Below are 23,418 nucleotides of genomic sequence, written 5' to 3'. Positions count from 1 at the left end.
TTCTTCTTCCTTGATCCCGCCCTTTCGGAATTACTGGCTGCCGGCTAAAAAGCCCGCGCGATATGCAAATCGCTGGAAGCCGCCCGCCCTAAACTGGGGCTAAACCGCGAGCTTTTGATTCTCTAGTTTCCCGCGGTTCAGCTGCAGCATCGGGCGGGCGGCAATAATATATATAAAAATTCCAGAGGGAGCAACGGGGCACAGGCTCGGAGGTAAGAAATGAATTTTGTTCTTAGTAATCCTTCTTCCCCTTCCCCCTTTACAAATTCATAAGGACCTTAAAAGGCTGGTCTTATGCGTGCTTACTTCAGAGTAAATTCCATTGCACTAAGTCTGTGTGTATAGTTCAGGCTGCAAGCTTCGATTCACGTCCTATTCGAGGAAGGCACTTAGGACACGGGATAAAATAATAGAATCATAGAGTTGGAAGGGACCACCAGGGTCATCTAGTCCAACCCCCTGCACAATGCAGGAAATTCACAACTACCTCCTCCACACACACACAGTGACCAGAAGATGCCCTCCCTCTCATCATTTGCCTAAGATCATAGAATCAGAACTGCTGACAGATGGCTATCTTGCCTCTGCTTAAAATCCTCCAGGGAAGGAGAGCTTACCACCTCCCGAGGAAGCCTGTTCCACTGTGAAACCACTCTAGCTGTTGGAAAATTCTTCCTAACGTCTAGACGGAAACTCTTTTGATTTAATTTCAACCCATTGGTTCTGGTCCGACCTTCTGGGGCAACAGAAAACAACTCGGCACCCTCCTCTACATGACAGCCCTTCAAGTACTTGAAGATAGTTATCATATGTACTAAAAACGAATGACAGAATTGCCCATTAGAAACAATGGGAGAGGCTGGACAGCCCATAGAACATAATGGGAAGCAGGATTGCCAATTGACTTGCATGGGGTTCTATTGAAATACATTAGAGTACAAAAGGAGTTGCAAAGAAAATGTGGAATGGATTTTCCATTAAGGTCTCTATCCTGTTGTTCGTGTCCCTTACGACACAACTGGCATAAGGTCACACTTACTTCCCTTTTTAGCTTTTGCTCAGCTTTCAAACAAGGAGCTAAGAGTAATTCGTTCCAAGAGCTGCATACTTGAAGAGGTAGGTAGGTTGCTAAATCTGAGGTCCATTTGCGAGAGAGGCTGAGAAAGGCTTGAGTATGAAAAGGTCTGTAGATCCTGCTAAATATTGGATTCCTCTTTCCATTTAACTTTCCTGACAAATGTTCTGTCCCTATTGTTGCTAAGTCGTAGTGTAGTTAGGCCAGTATGATAAATTTGGTTAAAACCCGTGAAATGAAAGGAAGCAGGGAATAGGATCAGTTTTTGCAATGGAGGGAAGTGATCAGCAGGGTCCAACTTTTGTTATTGGGACCAGTGCTGTTGAATTTGTTCATAAATGATCTGGAACTGGAGGTGAGTAGCATAGCAGCCACATTTGCAGGTGATGCCAAATTATTCAGGAAGGTAAAAATCAAAGCTGACCGTGAAGAGCTCCAGGAGGATCTCCACAAATTGGGTGAGTGGGCAACAATATGGCAAATGAAGTTCACTGCAAGTAAGTTTAAGGCACTCTGGGAAAGAAGTTCCCAACTTTAAACATGTGATGATGGGGTCTGAACTTGCTGAAACTGAGGCCATTTATGCATGGGAAGTTTTGCCTTGGATTTGCAGCACATTTTCCCTATCTACATTCTCAAAACTCAACAATAAGCCCCCATGCAGAGTTGTGAGAATTCAGATGGGGAAAATGTGCACCTAGAGAATGGCAAATCCAAGGCAAAACCTCCGGTGCATAAATGGCCTGAGACACCTTTGTTACCTTTCAGGGTTGAGCTACAGAACTGAAAATAGCTTGGGGGGTTGAATCCTGTCTCAGATCAAGAAAAGTAAACACTGCCCTGTTAACTGTCCATTGGATGCTTTTGTTAAAGACAAATTTACAAATAAGCGAGATAATACTGCCCAGGTAATGTTGTGAATTGTCACTGAACTTATCTTGTATGCGCTTTTCTTCTTGATTTTTGCATGAACATTTTGCACACTTTCTCCAATTTAAAAAAAAGGATCAGGTAGTAGGTGATGTGGAAGTCCTCTGCCTGAGACCCTGTAGAGCTGTTGCTGGTCTGAGTAGACAATACTGAGTTTGATGGACCAAGGGTTTGATTCAGTATAAATCGGGTTTATATCTTATCTCCCTCCCCCTTGAAAATGAGATCTGAGATTTGAAGTGGAATCTTATGTAGATTACAGTTTTATAAATCCACAGATTTAGACTATGGGTTTTAAAAAAAGGTGTAACTCTGTTTAGGATTGCCCTGTGAGTCAGGGTGTCAGGTCTTTGATAAAGCTGATTTAGAATTGCAACTCGTTGGCCTATAATACTGGGTGAAAATGTTGCAAAGCAAAAGACCAGAGACTGGCAAAAAACAACAACAGTTAAATAGCAGTACCTGGATAAACAGACTGGTGATGCCATAGGTTTGTGTGTGTGTGTGTCTGGATCACTTCAGTATTATGGTTTTCAGCCTGCTTAAAAAAAAAAAAAACTAAAAGCCACAGCAGTAATGTCTGTAACTCTGTCTATTGATAATTCACAGTGGGTAGCCGTGTTAGTCTGTTTGCAGTAGTCAAAAAGGGCAAGAGTCCAGTAGCACCTTAAAGACTAACAAAAATATTTTCTGGTAGGGTAGGAGCTTTCGTGAGCCACAGCTCACTTCTTCAGATACCTGAAGAAGTGAGCTGTGGCTCACGAAAGCTCATACCTACCAGAAAATATTTTTGTTAGTCCTTAAGGTGCTACTGGACTCTTGCCCTTTTTGACTTCTGTCTATTGAGTAAGTAAATCACGAATGATACTGAACTCTGAAATATGAAGGGGGGATTTAAAAGTGCTTGGGAAGGCTGCTTTGAGTGGGTACTCTAAAGGGGAAGGGGTTAGGCCTTCCAGAAACAGACTTGGAAAGATCCTTTTTGCCCCACCGGGTAAAGCAAAATGCATAAAGTGTTGGGGGGTCCCCAAAGGCAAACATAACCCTTCAGACTGGCGCAGACAGTGCTGAAGGGGCGTGGTTCAAATGCTGACTCCGTGACAGCATTTGAACCAGACGCGTCCGGACAGCTGCGTTTCTGAAGCCTCTGTTACGCCGAATTATTTGCTGACAAAGCATCCCCACCACCAACAATTAGAAAGTATCGGTTCCTTCTCGCCTGCCCTTTCAGTTCTCCAAGCAAACCAGTCTGGCTTTAGTGCCGTCACCCGTACTACAGTTCATGGCGTGCAAACAGCTTTCTCCTTTATACTCCCAGCGTTCCTTCCACGATTGATTGGGGGGGGGATTTAATTCAATTTTAATAAAATTCAATGGATTTTATTAGCCGGGTTATCGGTATGCAATCATGGTCGGTCTCAATAAAGGCTTACACGACATTTCTCTCTTCCCCCCCCCCTTCCCCCGCCACCCCAATCCTGCACTGTCGCTCTCCGTTCCCGGTCTAGTCTCCTCCTATGCACAAACATGCTCCTCCTCTTCGCTGAGGTATTCGCGGGAACTTCAATCTGCCGGAATTGCAACAGGAAGAAACTAGGGAAGCACGGGTTTCAGCGGGGGTAGCCATGTTTGGTTTGTGGGGTGCTCATTAGGGCCGCCACGACAGGCTCTGGTGGTCCGACAGCCTGAGGGTGCCGCCCGGGGCCCGGAGCAGAGGAGGCGCGCGCTCCTGGAGAGGTGCGCGCGCTCCGCTGAGAAGGAGGGGTTGGCTGAGCCTTCCCGGGGCTGGAAGAATGGAGATGTTGGTCGGAGCCCTGCTGGTGACTGTGGCCCTCGTTTCCAAATGTCAGGCTCATTCAGGTGGGTGATCATTTAGAGCTTGGTTTTAAGAAGCGATGGGGGGGGGGGGATCTAAACACGCGTGCAGGTTCAAGATGTGTAATCTCCCCCCACCCCCAACGGGGACATGTTAGGTTTATGTGTGCAATGGAATCAAGGGCGTGGATTTGCCGGGAGAGATGGGTGTTGGGTATTAGAGGCATGCCACCTGAGGTAGTGTTGGACAGGGAAACCAGAACAGGATGTGGTGTCTCTCCCCCCCCCCCCACAATATTTCAGACTGCAGCTGCAGGAATTCATTTCTTTGCAGGCAGTGATACAAGAGTTGTTGCTGTGGTTGATAAGTTGTTATAAAGTTGTATTTTAAGGTAGGCGGAAAGCTGTACTTCTGGAATTTTTTCGAGGGCACTGATTCATAGGGTCGCCATGAGTTGGAAATGATTTGACAACACTTAACACACACGCATGGTCCGGCTGAATGTATGGTATTTACGGTCCACCTGTCTCACAGAGACCCAAGGAAGATTATACAATGTAACTAAACCCAATAAGTAAGAGAGACATCTGATAAGCAATGTGATAGGGCTGGAAACGCAGGAATCTGAAACAAGCAGACATTTAAAACAGACATAAGAAACAGACATAACTATTAAGCATGACATGTTAAGCAAGCAGCATATTGTTTTACAAAACTAGAAATACAATACACAGAAAACAAGATAATGCATACAACAGCAAATAACACATACCATACATAGTAGTCAGGTTCACAGACCCATTCCCTTCCTTTAAATATCTCCAATCCTGGCTGTAATATAGTCCTGTCACCTTTATAAAAATGCATTCCTGAACAATTCTGTTCTATATAGTTTGCGGAATACCAGAAGAGCGGAAGCCTTCCTAACCTCAGGCAGGCCGTTCCACAAAGTGGGGGGCCACTACAGAGAACTCATGTGTAAGGGCAGTTGTTGATCTTGCACATTTGGAGGGGGTAGTATCTGCAGAAGGTCATGTTCAGATGAGTGAAGTTGCTATGGTGGAGCATAGGAGGAGAGACATTCTTGTAGATAGGATGGTCCTAGGCCATGAATAGCTTTATATATGATGGCCAGTATCTTGAATGGAGCACAGTAGTTTATGGGCATGTGGTGGATGGGACTGCAGAATGGGAGTAGAAGAAGAGGAGTTGGTTTTTTATATGCTGACTTTCTCTACCGCTTAAGGAAGAATCAAACCGGCTTACAATCACCTTCCCCTCCCCATAACAGACACCCTGTGAGGTAGGTGGGGATGAGAGAGCTGTGACTGGCCCAAGGTCACCCAAGGCTTCATGTGTAGGAATGGGGAAACAAATCCATTTCACCAGGTTAGTGTCCACTGCCCATGTGGAAGAGCGGGGAATCAAACCCTGTTCTCCAGATCAAACCCACCGCTCTTAACCACTACACCAAGCTGGTAGTATGCATCCACTGTCTAGCTCCTGATAATAACTGAGCTGCAACATTCTGCATTGACTAGAGTTTCCTGTTCAACTTTGAGGGATGACCTGACATCATCAGTCCATTTTTCTAACTACTATAACTACTAGAGCCAGTGTGGTGTAGTGGTTAAGAGCAGCAGACTCTAATCTGGAGAACTAGGTTTGATTCCCTACTCCTCCACATGAAGCCTGCTGGGTAACCTTGGGCTAGTGACAGTTATCTCAGAACTCTCTCAGCCCACATAAAGCAGGCAATGGCAAACTATCTCTAAATGTCGCTTGCCCTACAGGGTCTCCATAAGTCAGCTAATGACTGGACAGCACTTTACTCACACACACACACACACACACACACACTGGGTTTTTGCTGGCTCTTGTGCCTTGACTCTTTGCAGTGCTGTTATCCAATATTATATTTTGATTTGTTTATTGAAATATTCACAATAACTAGTTCTATTGTTTTCTCAATTTCTCACAACCCTGAAATGAAATGGAAAAGCCAACATTGATTAGAATATATGTATAGCTTAAAAGCAACCCTCTTCCTGGTTCTTTCGCCCCCTCCATCCCTTAATTTTTTTTAAAAAAATCTGTTTAGCAAAGCATTGAAACTAAAACCATTAGGAAAAAGTCCCTTTTCTTCTTATATTAAAACAACATTAATAGGTGCTGCATTCCAAGGTTTTCTTTCTAGTTTGTTAAGATGTGGTACTTCCCTAAGACTTTAGGATGCATTTAGCATTTCCTTTTAAAGTCCATTAATCATCCTTTTTGTATTTCTAGGTACCACGCAATGTCCTGCTGTGAACAAATCCATACCAGAAGGTTATTCAGAAATGATCATGCCAAACATATCAAGCTATAACAACTCAATTCTTTTATGTAAGAAGAAACATTCTTCTTCTGTTTGCGACCCCATAGCGAATGTTAAAAATGGAAAACTGACATACTATAACAGTGCGTACAAGGAACACTTTAATGTTTTGGAAAATGATCTTGTGGTTGAGAATGCCAGCAGATTCCTTACGGGAGAGTACCAACTTAAGTACCAACTTTCAGAAAAGTGCTTGCAGCTCGTCTTCCTTTATGTTCTGGGTAAGTTTCTGAAGCTACTATGAATTCTCTGTAGATTTCTGTTTCTCGAATGTAGCCGATGAGACTATACGATTCCAGTGGAACTACTGGGTGGTGGGACAAGATCTATGGGGGAAATGAGGGTGGGGTGGAAAGTACAAGCTCTCTAAATACCTAACCATTATGCTTCTGCTCTGATATGCTGTCACTTAATGGTTTGTAGTGTGTGTTGTGAACCAAGACGCCCCCTGTTCAAACCTCATCTTGTCTAGCAAGACAAGGTTTACTATTTATCATTATTTAAAACATTTTTTATTCCACATAGCCGCCCAATTAGGGCCCCCAAGGTGGCAAGCTGTTAAATGTTAAAAACCAACTTTAAAAACATTTATATATAAAACAATAATTAAAAACAAACAGGAAGGAAGATCTATAAGGGAATGCAAAACAAAAAGATTTTCACCTGCTGGTAGAAGATGATAGAGGGGGACAGAGGAATTTCCATGGGGAAGGAATTCCACAGTCTCAGTCCCACAACAGAGAAGGCACTTTCTCTAGTTGCCAGCCATCTGCCCTCAGATGGTGGGGGCACCCGAAGCAGGGCTTGTGAAGAAAACTGTAATGGTCAGGAGGATTCATATGGGAGTAGGCAGTCCTTAAAGTATCCTGGTGTTTCCTGTGACCGGGGGTGGGGTGGGGAATACATGGGTGTGGTCAGGTCATTCATACACACTGCGTACAGTTTTGGACCTCTTTGGACCTGAGACTTTGTATACACAGATTGCAGTTTGGTGCAGTATTTCCCCTTAAAACAACGAGACCATTGTTTTTAAAGTGCTAACTTTTATTAACTGCAAATGGATAGATTGAAAGCAAGACTGAAAGGAAATGTAAAAGACGACTGGCAACCAAAATATTTGCCAAGTCAAAATAAAATACTTCAGCTATCTAGGGAGGCAGTATGGTGTGAGAGCCAGCATGGTGTAGTGATTAAGAGCGGTGGACTCTGATCTGAAGAACCGGGTTTGATTCCCCACTCCTCCACATGAGTGGCGGACGCTAATCTGGTGAACTGGATTTTTCCCCCCACTCCTCCATGTGATGCCAGCTGGGTGACCTTGGGCTACTTATAGTTTTCTTGGAGCTCTCTCAGCCCCACCTATTTCACAGGATGTCTGTTGTGGCAAGGGAAGGTGATTGTAAGCTGGTTTGATTCTTCCTTAAGTGGTAGAGAAAGTCGGCATGTAAAAACCAACTCTTCTTCTAGTTTGGTAAGTCCTAATTCAATGATTACTAAAATATTGATAATTCCCTATCTTGGGGGGAGGGTGTAACCTGTGATAGTGGAGTCAAATTAATTTATTTGCTAGTTTCAGGATTCCAGAAATTTATTTCCTTGGCTAATATTTGTTTGGGACAAAGCTAACTGTGACCTGAGATGCACTGATATCCTGATTAAACTAAAAAACAATGAATGAATATTTGCTTATGGATGTGTTAGCACTCAGAAGATGAGTTTTTGCTCTTATGATTAACTGAGGAAAGGCTAGTTTTTTTCCCTTTGAGGTGTTAGATGTTGTCTTAAGAATCCCTTTTTTGATAATATTTGTCCTGTTGTCACAAAATGTATATAAACATTGTATAACTTGGTGTGACCCCCTTAATATTTTGAGTAATAAAATATTTCTGTTACTGTTATCCTATCAGGGTACGACGTATTTTAATAGCTGCAGCACAGAATTTAGCAGTCAAGAGAGTAAACTGATTTTTCATCATTTAGGAACTTCTTAGCCAGAAACTCATCTGGTTGGTCAGGGAAAGTGTTAAGCAAAGGGGAAATGTTGACAGTCTGTTTGCTTTGAGTCTGGACAAGCTATTCTTCCTTGGCTTTTACCATGTGATCTGAGTCTAAAAGCAAGTGAGGAGTGCCTCTAGCTGCCCCTTTTTCTATATTCTGGGTGGCCTGCAGCCTTTGACTGTAGGAGTGTTGTCATAACACTGGCCCCAAGCTATATAGGGCTTTAAAGGTCAATACCAGCATCTTGAATTGAGCCTGAACGTTTGGAAGCCAGTGTAGGTGGTACAAGACTTGAGTGATATAAGAAAATAAGCAGAGCCTTCCTGGATCAGACCGCTGATTCATCTGGTCCAATATCCTGTATCACAAGTGGCCAACCAATTACTCTGGAGGGCCACCCGCAAGTCATGCAAACCAAGCCCTTCCCCCAGTGTTGCTTCCCGGCACTGGTATTCAGAGGTTTACTGCCTCTGAATGTGGAAATATACGCTAGTCACTATGGCTAGTAGCCACCAGTAGGCCTAACCTTCATCAATTGTCTAATCCTTCATCAATTGTCTAATCCCCTTTTTAATGCTTGTGGTGGTCTCTACATCCTTTGGCAGTGAATTCCGTATTTTAATCACTCATTGAGTAAAGAATTACTTCTGTTTGGCCATCCAATTTATCACCCATCAACTTCATTGGTAGAGAAAGAAAGTTCTTTGTGCACCATGCGTAATTAACATATCCCCCCGCAGTTGTCTTGTTTTCAAACCGAAAAGTCCCAGTCACTTTAGCCTTTCTTTGTAGGAAAGGTGCTCCAACCCTTTCATCATCTTGATTGCCCTCTTCTGTAGTTTCTCCAGCTCTGCAGTGTCCTTTTTGAGATATGGTGACCAAAATTGTACCTAGTATGCCAAATGAGGCCACACCATAGCATGGAGTTTGCCATTTTATTACTGCTGCCACGCACTGTGTCAACATTTTCATTGAGCTAGCCACTATGACCCCAAGGTTTCTTTCCCTCTCAGATTGACAGAGTTCAGACCCCATCAACGTATTTTTAAAGTTGGGATTTTTTTTTTGTTCCAGTGTGCATCACCTTATATTTGCCTACGCTGAGCTTCATTTGCCATATTGGTGCTCACTCACCTAATTTGTGGTGATCCTCTTGGAACTCTTCACAGTCATTCTTGGTTTTCACCATCCTGAATAATTGTGTCATCTGCAAGCTTGGCCACTACACCGTTCACCCCCAATTCCAGATCATTTATGAACAAATTAAATAGGCTAGATAACCATCTGTCAGCAATGCTGATTCTATGACCTTAGGCAGATCATGAGAGGGAGGGCAGGAAGGTTTGCATCAGTGTTTGGCTCTCGTGTTGTGAATTTCCTGCATTGTGTAGGGGGTTGGACTAGATGACCCTGGTGATCCCTTCCAACTCTGTGATTTATACCGGACCCAGTACCTATCCTTGAGGGACCCCACTACTCACTTCCCTCCATTATGAGAACTGTCAATATATTTGTACTCTCTGTTTCCTGTCTAACCAATTTTTAATCCATAAGAGGACCTGTCCTGTTAGCCCATGACTGCTAAGCTTATTTAGGAGTCTTTGGTAAGGTACCTATCAAAAGCCTTTTGGAAGTCCCAGGTATTTAATATCTGTCAGTTCACCATTATCTACATGCTTGTTCACTTTCTCAAAGCATGGTGAGACAGGACTTCCCTTTGCAGAGGCCATGCTGGTTTTCTATTAGTAAAGGCAAGGTTAGACTCCACCCCAGTGTGCCAATTTTCTGTTTTATGGAGAGCTGGTATCAAAAATATAACCCTCTACCTTCAATCTGAATGGACACAATCCCTTCCACCACTTCATGTTGTATACATTCTTAGTGTTATCAGCTTCTCTGGGAGGTGTTGCCTGGGTCTAATACTCAGGCTTATTTATTTATTTATACCTCGCCCTCCTCAGCCAACGGCCAGGCTCAGAGTGGCTCACAAAATATTTCAACATATTAAAATGGAATAAAACATTTAAAACCACAATTAAAACAGCCCTGTAAAAATCCCTAAATAATACAACAAAGTCAGAGGGTGCCCCTAAATTGTAACATGGAGTATACAGCGGGGTGAACAAATGGATTAGTCCCCACAAGGCAGTAAAAGGGGAGAATCGGGCAGTGGAGGGTTAGGGGAGGCCAGCATTTATACAGAAAGAAACTGTAGCTGGCCTCAACTGTACGCCTGGCGGAATAGCTCTGTCTTGCAGCCCCCGCATAACTCTTTAAGGTTCCGTAGGGCCCTGGTCTCACTGGAGAGACTATTCCAACAGGCAGGGGCCAGGGCAGAAAAAGCCCTGGCCCTGGTCGAGGCCAACCAAACACTCTTTGGGCTACCGACCACCAGAAGATTAATATTTGATGTTCGAAGAGTCCTTTGGGGCACATACCAGGAGAGGCAGTTTGCATTTGCTTTTTCCAGATCATGCCTTTCGTTTAAAAAACAAACAAATCATTAAGGAATATTTCATTAAATTTATGAATGTGGTTAGGCAGGAAATCCTAACAAGAAGTCAGGTGCAAGTGCATTGATAGCCTGCATGGTTCTTGCATACTAAGTGAACAATTTATTTTTACCATAATGCTCATCTGAGCCCAGGACGAGTGGTTTAGGGACAGTACCATTTGGCCTGTGCTTCTAGCTTAAAGGGGTCTTCATACTTAGACAAATGTAGGCATTTGGTAGGTTTTGTGGCTTGTTTTTATGTGCATTCTTATTAGACCATGTGAAGAAATACCCTCCACCCTGGGACTCACAGCAAAGTTAAAAATAATTGGGAACGCACACGACATCTGCTCCAGAAGCAGCGCTGCTGCTTAGCAGCCAGCAAGAAGTACAGGGGATGAATCATCTCTCCCCTAATTCCAAGCACTTCATTTCTTATATGGAAGACAAAATGTTTACCAGCAAGCACCTCAGCCAAGGGACAGAGACTGGGAAGCCAAGAGCTATATTTCTGCTCTTGAAGGGAACAGGAAAGGAAATGCTGACCCACAGAGGGGTGAGCAAAGGGAGATTATAAATTCCCTGGATACAAGGGAGAAGGAGAGTCTTCTGCCATCTTGTCATAGTCCATGAAAGATTAAGACAGGTTTGTTCTGCATCTGAATGCCATCTTGACCACATGGAGGGGGGCAATTGGGAGAAGCCCATACCCAGATTTGAGATAATGGGCAATTCTTAAATGCTGCAACTCCAAGAGCAATTTCTTTATTAAAAATTGTTATATTTTAAAAGTTTGAAATCTGGACTCTGTAACCGTGTAAAGCCCCGTTCAGATACGTTTTCCAAAGTGTGGTACAGGGGAAGAGTCCAGTAGCACCGTAGAGACCAACGACATTGTCAGGTTATAAGCTTTCAAGAGTCAAAGCTCCCTTGGTCAGATACCAGAGGAGAAGAGTCAGTAGTTGATTACCAGTGTCGTGCAGTGGTTAAGCGTGATGGTTTGGAGCGGTGGACTCTAATCTGGAGATCCAGGTTTAATTTCCCAATCCTCCACATGAGTGGCGGAGGCTAATCTAGTGAACCAGGTTTGTTTCCTCACTCCTCCCCATGAAGCCAGCTGGGTGACCTTGGGCCAGTCACAGCTCTCTTTGAGCTCTCTCAGCCCCATCTACCCCACAGGGTTTCTGTTGTGGGGAAGGGAAGGTGATTGTAAGCTGGTTTGATTCTTCCCTAAGTGGTAGAGAAAGTCAGCATATAAAAACCAACTCTTCATCATCTTCTTCATCATCATCCCTGGGAAGCACAAGTGCAAAAGATCATCCTCTTGTTAGTGAGGGACACAAGAGACAAGTGGCAAGTAGGCGGAGCCTTTAAATGGCAACGTGGTAAAAGAGTGCTAGAAGTACTAATCCTTTTAGCAGGAGATAATTCTCCCAGATTAGTTGGTGGCAGTGGTTAATACCTAGAGAAAAGTTGGTGAAACTAGGAGTAAGGAAAAAAGATGCCATGGTGGGCAGAGACCTGGAACGGCCAGAGAACTTTCTATACTCCTGGAATAAAGGAACAGGCTTGCTTTCCTAACTGATCAAAATGTGACACAATTTTATTATGGCTAGGGGCCTCAAAAGCTGGAAATAGCCCAGGGCTCCCTGGACCTCTGGCTGAATGTGACTTGATGCCATTAATTATTGCCTGCAGCTTCAGCTGGGTTGTGGCCAGTCCTTTGAAATCCAAACATTACAATCTCCCTAGTGAGGTATGTAGTTCAAATAACTCGACACATGTTTTCTAGCTTGGCAGTTCAGTGACCTCAGCATTAAGAACATAAGAAACGCCATGATGGATCAAACCAAGGCCCATCAAGTCCAGCAGTCTGTTCACACAGTGGCCAACCAGATTCCTCTAGGAAGCCCACAAACAAGACAGCTGCAGCAGCATTATCCTGCCTGTGTTTCACAGCACTTAATATAATGAGCATTCTCCTCTGATCCTGGAGAGAATAGGTATGCATCATGACTAGTATCCATTTTTACTAGTAGCCATGAACAGCCCTCTCCTCCATGAACATGTCCACTCCCCTCTTAAAGCCTTCCAAGTTGGCAACCATCACCGCATCCTGGGGCAGGGAGTTCCACAGTTTGTGTTCTTATGGGACTTCCAACTAAAAAACAATACTGAACAGAACAGTTGATTTAAAAACATTCTTATTTGACTAAACTTTCAGAAAAGTTTTAAGAACCAAGAAAACAAAAAACATTGATAGCAATTTCAGAGACGAAAGGAACTAGATTCTTGCCTATCTGTGTTAAGATTTATATGTGGCATTTTGTAGTGAGTGGCAGTGTTCTGATGCCGTGCTGAAGTCTTTTCTTAGATGTTCTTTGCAGTTTATTTGGCTTCCTAACACTTTGCCAAGCAAGAATGGCTGCTAGGACCAGGGAAATAACTAATGCCCATTTTCAAGTGATTGCTTTAAGCAGACTGTTAAAATGTGAGGATTCAACATATTCCAATTGATGTTTATCTACAAAGTATGCCAATCTTGAGTGGAAATCCTAAAAACATATGTACTGGTATGTTCCAGATAAAACATTAGACCCATTTCCATCATGTTTCTGCTGTTTTGAGATAGAAACCACCGTGAAGAAACTTTCTGTCTTCTCTCTGTTACTAACCGTAAGAACGTTGCTCTTTTTAAGAAGACTGACTCTTGTTGTGTGTTTGTTTACTGAGTCCAGTGAAGTACTGAGAGAGAGCTGGTGTCCTGGTGGGGCCCCATTTCAAGGACTAGGCTCAAATTCATATAAACTGGCACCCTCAAAGAGTAGCTGAGCGTCATATGGAAGTTTAATTTTCTTTGTTTTCTCCTTTAGGCTCAAACCCCCCAAATTATGGTGCCATAGCAGGAGGTGTGGTGGCAGCAGTGGCGGTGGTGGTGGCAGTACCTTTTGCATTTTGGTGGAAACAGAGAAGAGGGAGACCTGCTCATCCTTCCACAGGAGATCCAGATCTGGGAAATGAACCTCTACGTCCTATGGTAATGGAGACTGAAGGAACTATAATCAACATACCCAACGGAGAGTCTGGAATAGCAGCAAATGGAATGTTATAGCAACTTGGAATGAGCAACCTCTTCCATCTTTTCCAAATGGAAGAACTTTGCAACACTCGGTTGGAGAAGTAGCAGTGTATCTGGTTTAACTTTGATCCTGTCTTCCCTCTCTCAGGGTGGCCTGCTTTCATTCTCTCCCCCACCCCCGCCACCACCATTTTGTCATATAGCCCTGTGAGGTAGGCTAAACTGAGACACTAGGCCTGGCCCCGAGGTCAGTTTCCAAGCTTCATGGCTTTGATTTGAACCAGGTCTTCCAGAACCTATTTCAGTACTAAACACTATGCCAACTTGTTCTGTCACCAACATGTGCCTTGGAATTAATTCTCTTTTTAAGCATTAGGTGGGTTTTGTGAGCAAGCACTTCATTGCTGGAAGTGTAATTCTGAGATGTTAGTGGATCAATCGAGAGCCAGCCTAGTGTAGTGGTTAAGAGCGGCGGACTCTGATCTGGAGAACTGGGTTCAATTCCCCCACTCCTCCAGATGAAGCCTGCTGGGTGACCTTGGGCCAGTCACAGTTCTCTCTCAGAACTCTCTCAGCCCACCCAGAGGCAGGAAATGGCAAACCACCTCTGAACATCTCTTGCCTTGAAAACCCTACCAGGTTGCCATAAGGCAGCTGTGACTTGATTGCACTTTTTACACACAGTAGATCAATCTTTCCAAAGGTGTTTTCCTAGACCTAGGGAATGAAGGATCTTTATTATGGCTGCTTATTGTTCAACTGACTGTTGTTAAAAACTGCTTGTATCCCAGGCTGTTTGGTTAGTAACTAGATACCTTTTATGTACCTTTCTCTCTGGGAGCAGAAAGAACATGAAGCAACCTTAATCCACTGGTTCTCCAAGGTCAGTATTGTGTACTCTGACTGGCAGCAGCTTTCCAGAGACTCTTGAACCTTTAAACTGGAGATGCTGGGGATTGAACCTGGGATCTCCTACATGCAAAGCGGGTGCTATGCACTGAGCCACAACCCTTCCCTCGCATACTCAAGTGAATCTTGCACTGATGAAGCTGAAAGAGACCCACCTTTCCCAAAGTTTGCAAGCACAGAGATTTCAGTTGAATGGAGGGGAATTGCATGTCAGAAAAATTCCAGGGGGGTTAAACGTCAGTCTTTTCCAGCACTTTTTAAAAAGCCTTGTAGCACCTTAATCACATTTTGTCCTAACCTTTGCTCCAAAAAAATTCCTTTCCTCCATTTTTTACTTTTTAAAGACTGCCAAAGTGAGTTATGATTTGCATTTTTAAAATGTCCGTTAACAAAGCTAGAAAATACCTTTGCCTGAGCTGCTGACAAGTAAAGAATAGGTATGGTCCCATATTTTGATTACATGAAAAACTTGTTCATGTGCCTTATTGATGCTCTAAGAGCATTTAGAAGACCAGATAGGGACTTAGCACAAAATGTACCTTTTAGCTATGAAAAATGGAATGTACTATTTAACTACACAGCCAATTTTAAATTATAGCAAATATATAAATTATATTAAATTAAGAACAAAGGTATTATATGAAAATATAAGCACAATATGAAAGAGTGTTAAAGAATGCAATAATTAAATTGTAACTATATAGTTCCAGTATAATGTAATAATTTGTTTGTATGTCTGTATGTTTAGTTTGAAAAATAAAAAAGAGAAAAAAAGAAACAAAAAAGAGAGAAAAAAAGAAACAACTGTCCCAATCACACAGTGATTGGAGGCAGCCGGAACTGAGGATAAACCAGATCACAGCTGTAATCTGGAAGATGCCTTAGCAATAAGAGTACTGGAAAACAGTGAATTCCCACAGCAAATGTACTATGAAACACAAACAACATTTATGAATTCAGAGAAAACCATGATTTGTATGTAGTGCATTTTTATTGCACCCTTTCCCTAAAAAGCTTAGGGCAGCACATGTGACTTACCACTAGGGTTGCCAGCTTGGGGCTGGGAAATACCTGGAGATTTCAGGGGTGGAGCCTGGGAGGGTGGGGTTTGGGGAAGTGACCTCAGCAAGGTATAATGCCATACAGCCTGCAATCCAAAGCAGCCATTTTCTCCAGGTGAACTGATGCTGGTCGTCTGGATTTCAATTGTAATAGCGGGAGATCTCCAGGTAACACCTGGGGGTTGACAACCCTACTTACCACCTCCATTTTATCCTTAGAACAACCCTTTGAGATGGGTTAGGCTGAGAGACAGTGAGTAGCCCAAGATCATCCAGCAAGAAGATTTCAAACTGCTCTCCCATATCCCAGTCTGACACTCCTTACCATAACATCATGCTTTTGCCCTATGGTAATGGGTTTATCCTAGGGTTGCCAGGTCCCTCTTTGCCACCAGTGGGAGGTTTTTGGGGCAGAATCTGAGGAGGGCAGGGTTTGGGGAGGGGCTTCAATGCCATAGAGTCCAATTGCCAAAACGGCCATTTTCTCCTGGTCGACTGATCTCTATTGACTGGAAATCAGTTTTAATAGCAGGAGATCTCCAACTAGTACCTGGCAGATGGCAACCCTAGTTTGACTATGTCAGGCTAGAGATTCTGCTAAGCCTAGATGCCTCATTAATTTTAGCATTGATTGCTATCCCTTGTATGTCAGGACTTTTTTGACATATTGTTTATCCCGCCTCAGCCATATGTGCATATATCACCATCACTTTAGAACAGGGGTGGGGAACGTCAGGCCTGGGGACCGTTTAAGGCCCGTGAAATCATTTGGTCTGGCCCTTTGTGGGTCCTGGCAGATCTCTAGCTCAGAAGGATCTAAGACTGGCGATCAGCCCCCTCCCGCAGACAGGAATAGCCTCTATTCAAGGTGGGTGTGTTTTGTTTTGCCGAGAAAAGAAGCCTTTTTCCCCCTTGCAGAAGAGTTGTTAGCTATGGAGCTGCTAGGACCGCCTAAGAAACTGTTATTAACCCTTTCCCACCTGGGCTGTGGAGAAATGTATTCTCGCTGTACTACAAGAGGGCTGGGGGCGGAAGTGGCAACAATGGAGGGGTTAAAGGGGGCAGGGCCAGAATGCATGTGGGGCTGAGTTCTTAGCCAGTGTGTCCGCATTTCATCCCTGCAGGCGGAGGTAGCAGGAGCCAGCTGTAGAATCTGGCCCCGACCATGCAGAGCAGGAGCAACTCTAGTGTGTGGCTGGATGGCTACGCCCGGCTGGTGCAACAGACTATCCTGTGCCACCAGGTGGGCAAGTGCGTCATCGGTTGGATGCCTACCTGCTTGCCCATGTGTGTGTGTGTGTGGGGGGGGGGTCATCTGGGGCAGCTGCCTGCTTGGGGCTTGGTCTGCTAATTTTTAAGTTGATAATTTTGTATGGCCCGCGAATTATATTATAAATATCCAATGGCCCTTGGTGGAAAAAAGGTTCCCTACTCCTGCTTTAGAATATCTGGTGAAATGGACTCTAAACTTAAGAGAACATGCAAGCTTCTATTATGAGAGTGCCCTCTAGTAAAAAAACAAATTCCTTGGAAACCACTGAAGATGCTTTTGGGAAGGGGTGGAAAAAGCCGCAGAGATGCGCTGCTAGAAGAAGCGGATCCTCCGACAACGTGCGGTCCCCCATCGGCCTTCCTCTCCAAAGACTCCTACACCCTTGACACTGAGAGACACTGTCCTTCAGTGTTACTCCTCTGAAGATGCCTGCCACAGCTGCTGGCGAAACGTCAGGAAAGAAAATTCCAAGACCACGGTTACACAGCCCGCATAACCTACAAGAACCAATGAACTCCAGCATTTATTCCTCCAGCCACTTCCGTCTTAGTTCGGTTTGATATATTGATGCCTTTCTTCCCTCCGTCCACCTGACAGCCCTGGAGTATTTCCGGCCCCCCCACGTCTCCCCAGGCTCTGTGAGCCTTTGGGCATCATTGCCCGGCGAAAAACGGGCTCCTTTTTTTTGCACTTTCGGAACTGCAAAAGTTTGCAAGCTACTTGGATACTTTTTAACTATATAGGCGCCGGGCGGAGGAGGGGGTTGACGTTACAGGGTGAGCAGTGCTGGAACCCAGCGGAACCAGCAGGGGGAGAGCGTCAGGTGGTCCTGCTGGATTCCCATCTGATCTCCCAAGGTCATCCTTCGATTATTATTTTTTGTTTCAATGTTGCGATTTGCTCCCTCTCTCCTGGAGAAAGTGCAATTGGGGGCGGGTTTGGATCTAAGGAATGGGTCGGCAGACAGCTTGAGGGAAAGTGTCGGGAAGTCCTAAGGAGCAGGGGGGACAGAAACGGGGAAGGGGCGCACACAGTGCAGCGCAGAGGAAAGGACCCTCCGGTGCAACTCGGCGCGGCGAGCTTCTTTTCCATCTGCAATCTGCAAATGGGCAAAGCCGTGCAGTGGGGCAAAGGGGGTGCGCGGAGAGCCCCGGCACAGCCGCCTTCCTCTTCCTGTCCGCAAAAGGCAGGGTGGCTCCATTGCTTGCAAAAGGCGTCTCCGCCTTCCAGCCTTGCCTATTCGTTCAGTGTAAGGCTGCTCCCACCTTTCCCTGGAAATGGCCAGTCTGCGGGCTGATGTTTGTGACGTTGTGGGCGAGGGTTGGCCGTTTCAGCTGTCTGAAAGGGAATCTCTCAAGTCCCGGTCAAAAAACTCCTCCCACGACGTTACTACTGACTAACAACAACTGTTCATGTGAACACTCGGTGCAAAAGGTTCCATCTTGGCTTTCTTCTTGTACCTTTCAGCTCTATGCAACATCTGTATTATTTTGCTCCAGGTGTGGCTTTCAGCTCTTTGGGGGAAAGTTTTGCACTTGTTAAGGCATTTGAGTATTTGGAGCTGTTTGGAGTGTGGTATTTTTTTCTGTGTTGATCAGGTCAGAGCAGAAATGCCACATACCCCTCGCCAGCGGTTGCAGCCTCGAGCTCCGGTGTGGTCAGAGACCGAAACCCGGGATTTCCTCGCCCTCTGGGGTGAATTGCTGATTCTGAGGTGGATTGAGAACCGCCCTCCCAACAGCGACATCTATGAGGACCTCTCGGCCCAAATGGTTGCCAGAGGTCATGAGCGCAATGCGTCACAGTGCAGGAACAGGGCGCGGGATCTGAAGCGAAGTTATCGTAGAGCCAAGGACGCGCAAGTGTGTGCCGGGGCTGAGCCGGTGTCTTGCCGCTACTTTCGAGAGTTGGATCAAATGTTTGGCGGCGAAATGGACGGTGTCGCTAACCGAAGCCTGGCCAGCATGGACGGGTCCATCCGGGTCGTCGTGAAAACTGAAGATGCGGAAGACATGGAGGCCCAAGTCTCCGAGGAAGAAGGCAACCAAATGACCCCACCCAACACCCTCTCAAGCATGGATGCTGACACAGATACTGAAACCGAACCGAATTTGGGGATCTCGCGCGAGGTGGTGGTTGCTGACCCGGAAGTGATCGAAACTACAATAGGGGAGGAATGTACAGAAGAAAAAGCTGTGCCTTTATGTGGACAAGGAATTGCTGGCCCCAGTGAAGATGGACACCATCCTATTACTGGTGAGCAAGTGCTGACTTTTTGTTTTTTGAGCGGGTGCCCTCAGCTGTTTGGTCTTTTTGATACCAAATCAGCTGTGGGAAACCCTAAAAAGTATCTGGGGTGTTGCTATGGTAGGGAGGTGCTGGCTTTTTGGGTCAGGAATCAACATCCCCAGTTTCCTTCTGTTCAGAGAACCGGATTAGATGAGCATTGGAAGAAAGGTACCAACTCAAAACTGTTAGATTTTAGGAGCACCTTAGAAACCAACAAGAGTTTCATAATACAAACTTTCAAGAGTCAAAGAGTCAAAGCTCCCTTCTTCAGGCACTCGAAAGCTTGTACCCTGAAACTCTTGTTGGTCTCTAAGGTACTACTGGACTGAAATCTAACTGTTCTACTGCAGACCAACACAGCTACCCTCTGAGACTCAAAACTGGTTTGAAAAGAGGAGTCTGGGTAAAACTGGGTGCCATCCTGGCCGTCTTCTGTTTGCCAGGAACTCCGGCTAGCATCAGCCAATGTTAGTCAAAAAGGTGAGAGGGAGGGGGTTTTGAGGGGGGAGGTTAGCAAGGAAGCTGCTCCTCTTGGAAGGAGTTTCACCACAGCAGCCAATCAGCACTCACTCCTGACAGCCTGAGCGCCACCCCTGCAAACTGATTGGGCTTTGGGGGAAGTAGGCAGGCAAGTAGGAAGGAAAAAAGAGGGCAGGATGGGCAGAGAAAATGGGGGAGGGTGGGAAAGTGACTGTGGAGAGAATCTAGCTGGATGAGGGGAGAGAACAGACGTTGGAGAGAGGAAAATTCAGAGGGGTCAAGGCAGACGAGCAAGGCTGTTAGTGAACCAAATATAATTCACATCAGTGTAAACATACTGACATAGTATGTGAAAATTCTGGATTTGTCCATATTCCTTGGTTCTCCTGTTATACATATCTACACACACGCTGCCTTTTCAGAGGCCAAAGGAGTTGTAAAGCCACGTGATGTATAGGAATGAAATTGCCACTGTTGATATAGCCATGCAAGCCAGTGGTTTCAGAGATTTGCCCTTACATTAATTAATACCACAGGTAGTGTAATAAATTACCCACACAATGATCAGCACATCATTGGATAGTGTGCTGTCGTGGCCCTATAGCATCCAGTTGAAATTGCATTGTCTGGTCCACACCAGGAAAATACAGTTGCAAATGACTGCTATAGCACAATAATAGCACACTATCCAGTGATGTGTGGATACAGCCCTATTGCAGCATTGTCGCTGTGGCACTGGTGTTATTTGTTATGGTTGGTTGCTTTGTTGCTGCTCAGTCATCTAAATTCTTTCAAATGGCATTCCCAACAAAGGCAGTATTATGGTGGTGGTGGAAAGCGCCGTCAGTCATAAGCCGATTTATGGCGACTCCGTAGGGATTTCAAGGCAAGAGACATTGAGAGGTGGTTTGCCGTTGCCTGCCTCTATGTAGTTACCCTGGACTTCCTTGGTGGTCTCCCATCCAAGTACTAACCAGGGCTGACCCTGCTTAGCTTCCAAGATCTGAGGAGATTGGGCTAGCCTGGGCCATCCAGGTCAGGGCCAGTAGCATACTACCAGTGCTGTGATAAAGCATTGCCCTACTGAATGTCTGTGAAAACTGATGTCTGATCCCAGGGAAAAGCATACCATACAAACAGCTGCTCATGTGATGGATGCAAGATGGGATTTTAAGTCAGACCTTGAACTATACAAAGGGAAAAGAACCTGCCCCCCTCTTCCTGTTCCCCACTCTTTAAAACAAAACCAAGAATGGTTTGGAAGAAGGTTAGCCACTGTGTGAAACATGATGCAGGACTAGATGGGCCTCTAGTCCAGCCCTACAGGGCTCCCTTTATGTTGTTATGAAGATTTGGAATCCAGGCAATAATGATGAATCAAACATAAATTTTATTATGTTAAGAACATGAAATCCAGTTGGCACATAAATAACAAGGTTTTTTGGAGACTAGGGCTTGGAATAGCAGTGTGTGGTCTACTGATGAAACAAAGAATTGTATATTATTTAGTTGTTATTCAAACAAAGGGTACAGACATCCCTAGGAGTGAAATCTGCAAACCGCTGTACCCCGAGATATCTATGCATACATTTGTTGTTGTTGTTTTGAAAACTTACAAGGAAAAAAAGGAAAGTTGAACATAGGAAATACTGGCACAGTGATAAATGATACATGAAGCTAACAAAAAATGGCATTTTAGAAGAAGAACCATATGCCGACTTTCTCTACCACTTAAGGAAGAATCAGACCGGCTTACAATCACCTTCCCTTTCCCTCCCCACAACAGACACCCTTGTGAGGTGGGTGGGGCTGAGAGAATGTGACTAGCCCAAGGTCACCCAGCTGGTTTCATGTGTAGGAGTGGGGAAACAAATCCAGTTCACCAGATTAGCCTCCTCTGCTCATGTGGAGGAGTGGGGAATCAAACCTGGTTCTCCAGATCAGAGTCCACCACTCCAAACCACTGCTCTTAACCACTACACCACACTGGGTGAGTTAATTGTGTTTCAGTGCCACTGAAAAGAATGGGACTTAGAGGCAACTAAGGGCCAAACTAGTTGAGAAAGTTCTCCATCTGGTCAGAAGGGCATTTTGGAACGGATGGGCTTCCCTTCCGGTGGCAGTTAGGGCAGGCAGGAACTAGTAAAAAACTTCTTGAAGCACTTCCTGCTTCCCGTGACTTCTCTTGTCTTGTCTTTTTCCCCTTCCTGGCCTACTAACATCATGTGGGCGTCAGCTTTAATCAGTGAGCTTCCCTGGGTTGGAAGGATGGGTATCTGTAGCTATCCTGATGAAGCCCCTATCCTCATCAAATCCCCTTCCAATATAATTTATCTTTAATTAACACAATCAGAAGCATCCAGCATCTTGCATGGTTTGGTCCAGACATCCCATTGAAATCCTTGGGACTTTGTTGTGACAACTTTTCACTTGATGGAGCCTCCCATTTCTACATAAGCTCACAGAGAATCAACCCTTTCATGCAATTTGTATTTTATGATCTTACCGATCATTGTGTAAGAAGAGAAAGCAATTCAAAAGAGGTCCTCTCTACCTCAGGTTCCCCCCAGATCCCATGTTTTCTTTATTAGGCCTGAGGAAGGGGAGAAACTGAAATCATTCTCCCTTGTTCTTCTCCATTTCCCCCCCTGCGCCATCACATCTCTAACGAAAACTTCCTCATCTTTGTCCCTTTCATTTGAAAGTTGTGTAATAGATAACTTCACCCATCCGCTATGCTGGCAGAATGTTTGTTGGTGTGTTTTGTGTTTATCTCCTGAGATCTTCAGATATGCATTGGTAAGGAAGAGGTTCAATATGACATTTTTGACTCAAATCGATTTTGATGCCAGCATAGGGGGATAATACAGCACGACAGGCAAAATGATGAATCCTCTGTTTGTGGTAAAAAATGACGCAGGTGGTGGGGGCTTACTAAACATACAATGTTGTTGGCTCTTGCAGGTAGAGGCAGGCGAGAAAATCCCTTGGGACGTCCCCTAACGACAGCGGAGAGAATGGCGTCCATGCGAGAGAGGAAGAGGCGTTCCCATGAAGAAATGATGCATGAAATCATGACAGACTACCGGAGGACCTGGGAGACCATGGAGGCACTTCACGAGAGGGGCGAGATCAGCGCGGGAGAGTTTCGAGAGGCCATGCTGAGGGAGATGCTGCTAGACAGAGAGGCCCGGACACGGGAGGCGCAGCTCGATCGAGAATCCCGTGCTAGGGAGGCCCAGCTGGATAGAGAGGCGAGGGCCGGGGACAACCAGCTGGAGAGGGAGATTAGGATTAAGGAGCTCAACATGATTGAGGCGGAGCTCCAACGCACCAGGGATATCCTTCGTCCCATGGTCGACGCTGTAGTGTCTGTGGCAGAGGTCTTGCGTACAACAGGCAGAATACCACAGCAGCCTTCCCGGCAGCAGCAAGGTAGAGGGGACACCATTTTGGAATTGGAAGAGAGAAAATAATTTCCCACCTTTTCGGGGGGACAATACTATACAGCTAATTGTTAGATTGAAACGAGTGGTATTGAGGAAGGCCTTGGGAAGGAAAACGCACCCTTCAGTAGTTCAAAACACTACATTAAGTTGGTCTTTTCTGCAGGATGTTTTCTCTCACTTGGTAAAGA

At 45.0% G+C, this 23,418-nt stretch overlaps 1 protein-coding gene across 1 annotated transcript; it reads left to right on the top strand.

Moving 5' to 3' along the window:
• Positions 1–18,598: 18,598 nt before the first annotated feature.
• LOC130479638 (uncharacterized) lies at positions 18,599–23,264 on the top strand. Its single transcript, XM_056852035.1, has 2 exons — positions 18,599–19,268; positions 22,746–23,264. The coding sequence occupies exons 1-2, from the start codon at positions 18,623–18,625 to the stop codon at positions 23,255–23,257; spliced, it is 1,158 nt and encodes a 385-aa protein (XP_056708013.1). The 5' UTR covers positions 18,599–18,622; the 3' UTR covers positions 23,258–23,264.
• Positions 23,265–23,418: the final 154 nt, after the last annotated feature.

This window comes from Euleptes europaea, chromosome 1 (assembly GCF_029931775.1).
Source record: "Euleptes europaea isolate rEulEur1 chromosome 1, rEulEur1.hap1, whole genome shotgun sequence".
Taxonomy (NCBI): Eukaryota; Metazoa; Chordata; class Lepidosauria; order Squamata; family Sphaerodactylidae; genus Euleptes; species Euleptes europaea.
This window is presented reverse-complemented; position numbering and strand designations above follow the sequence as displayed.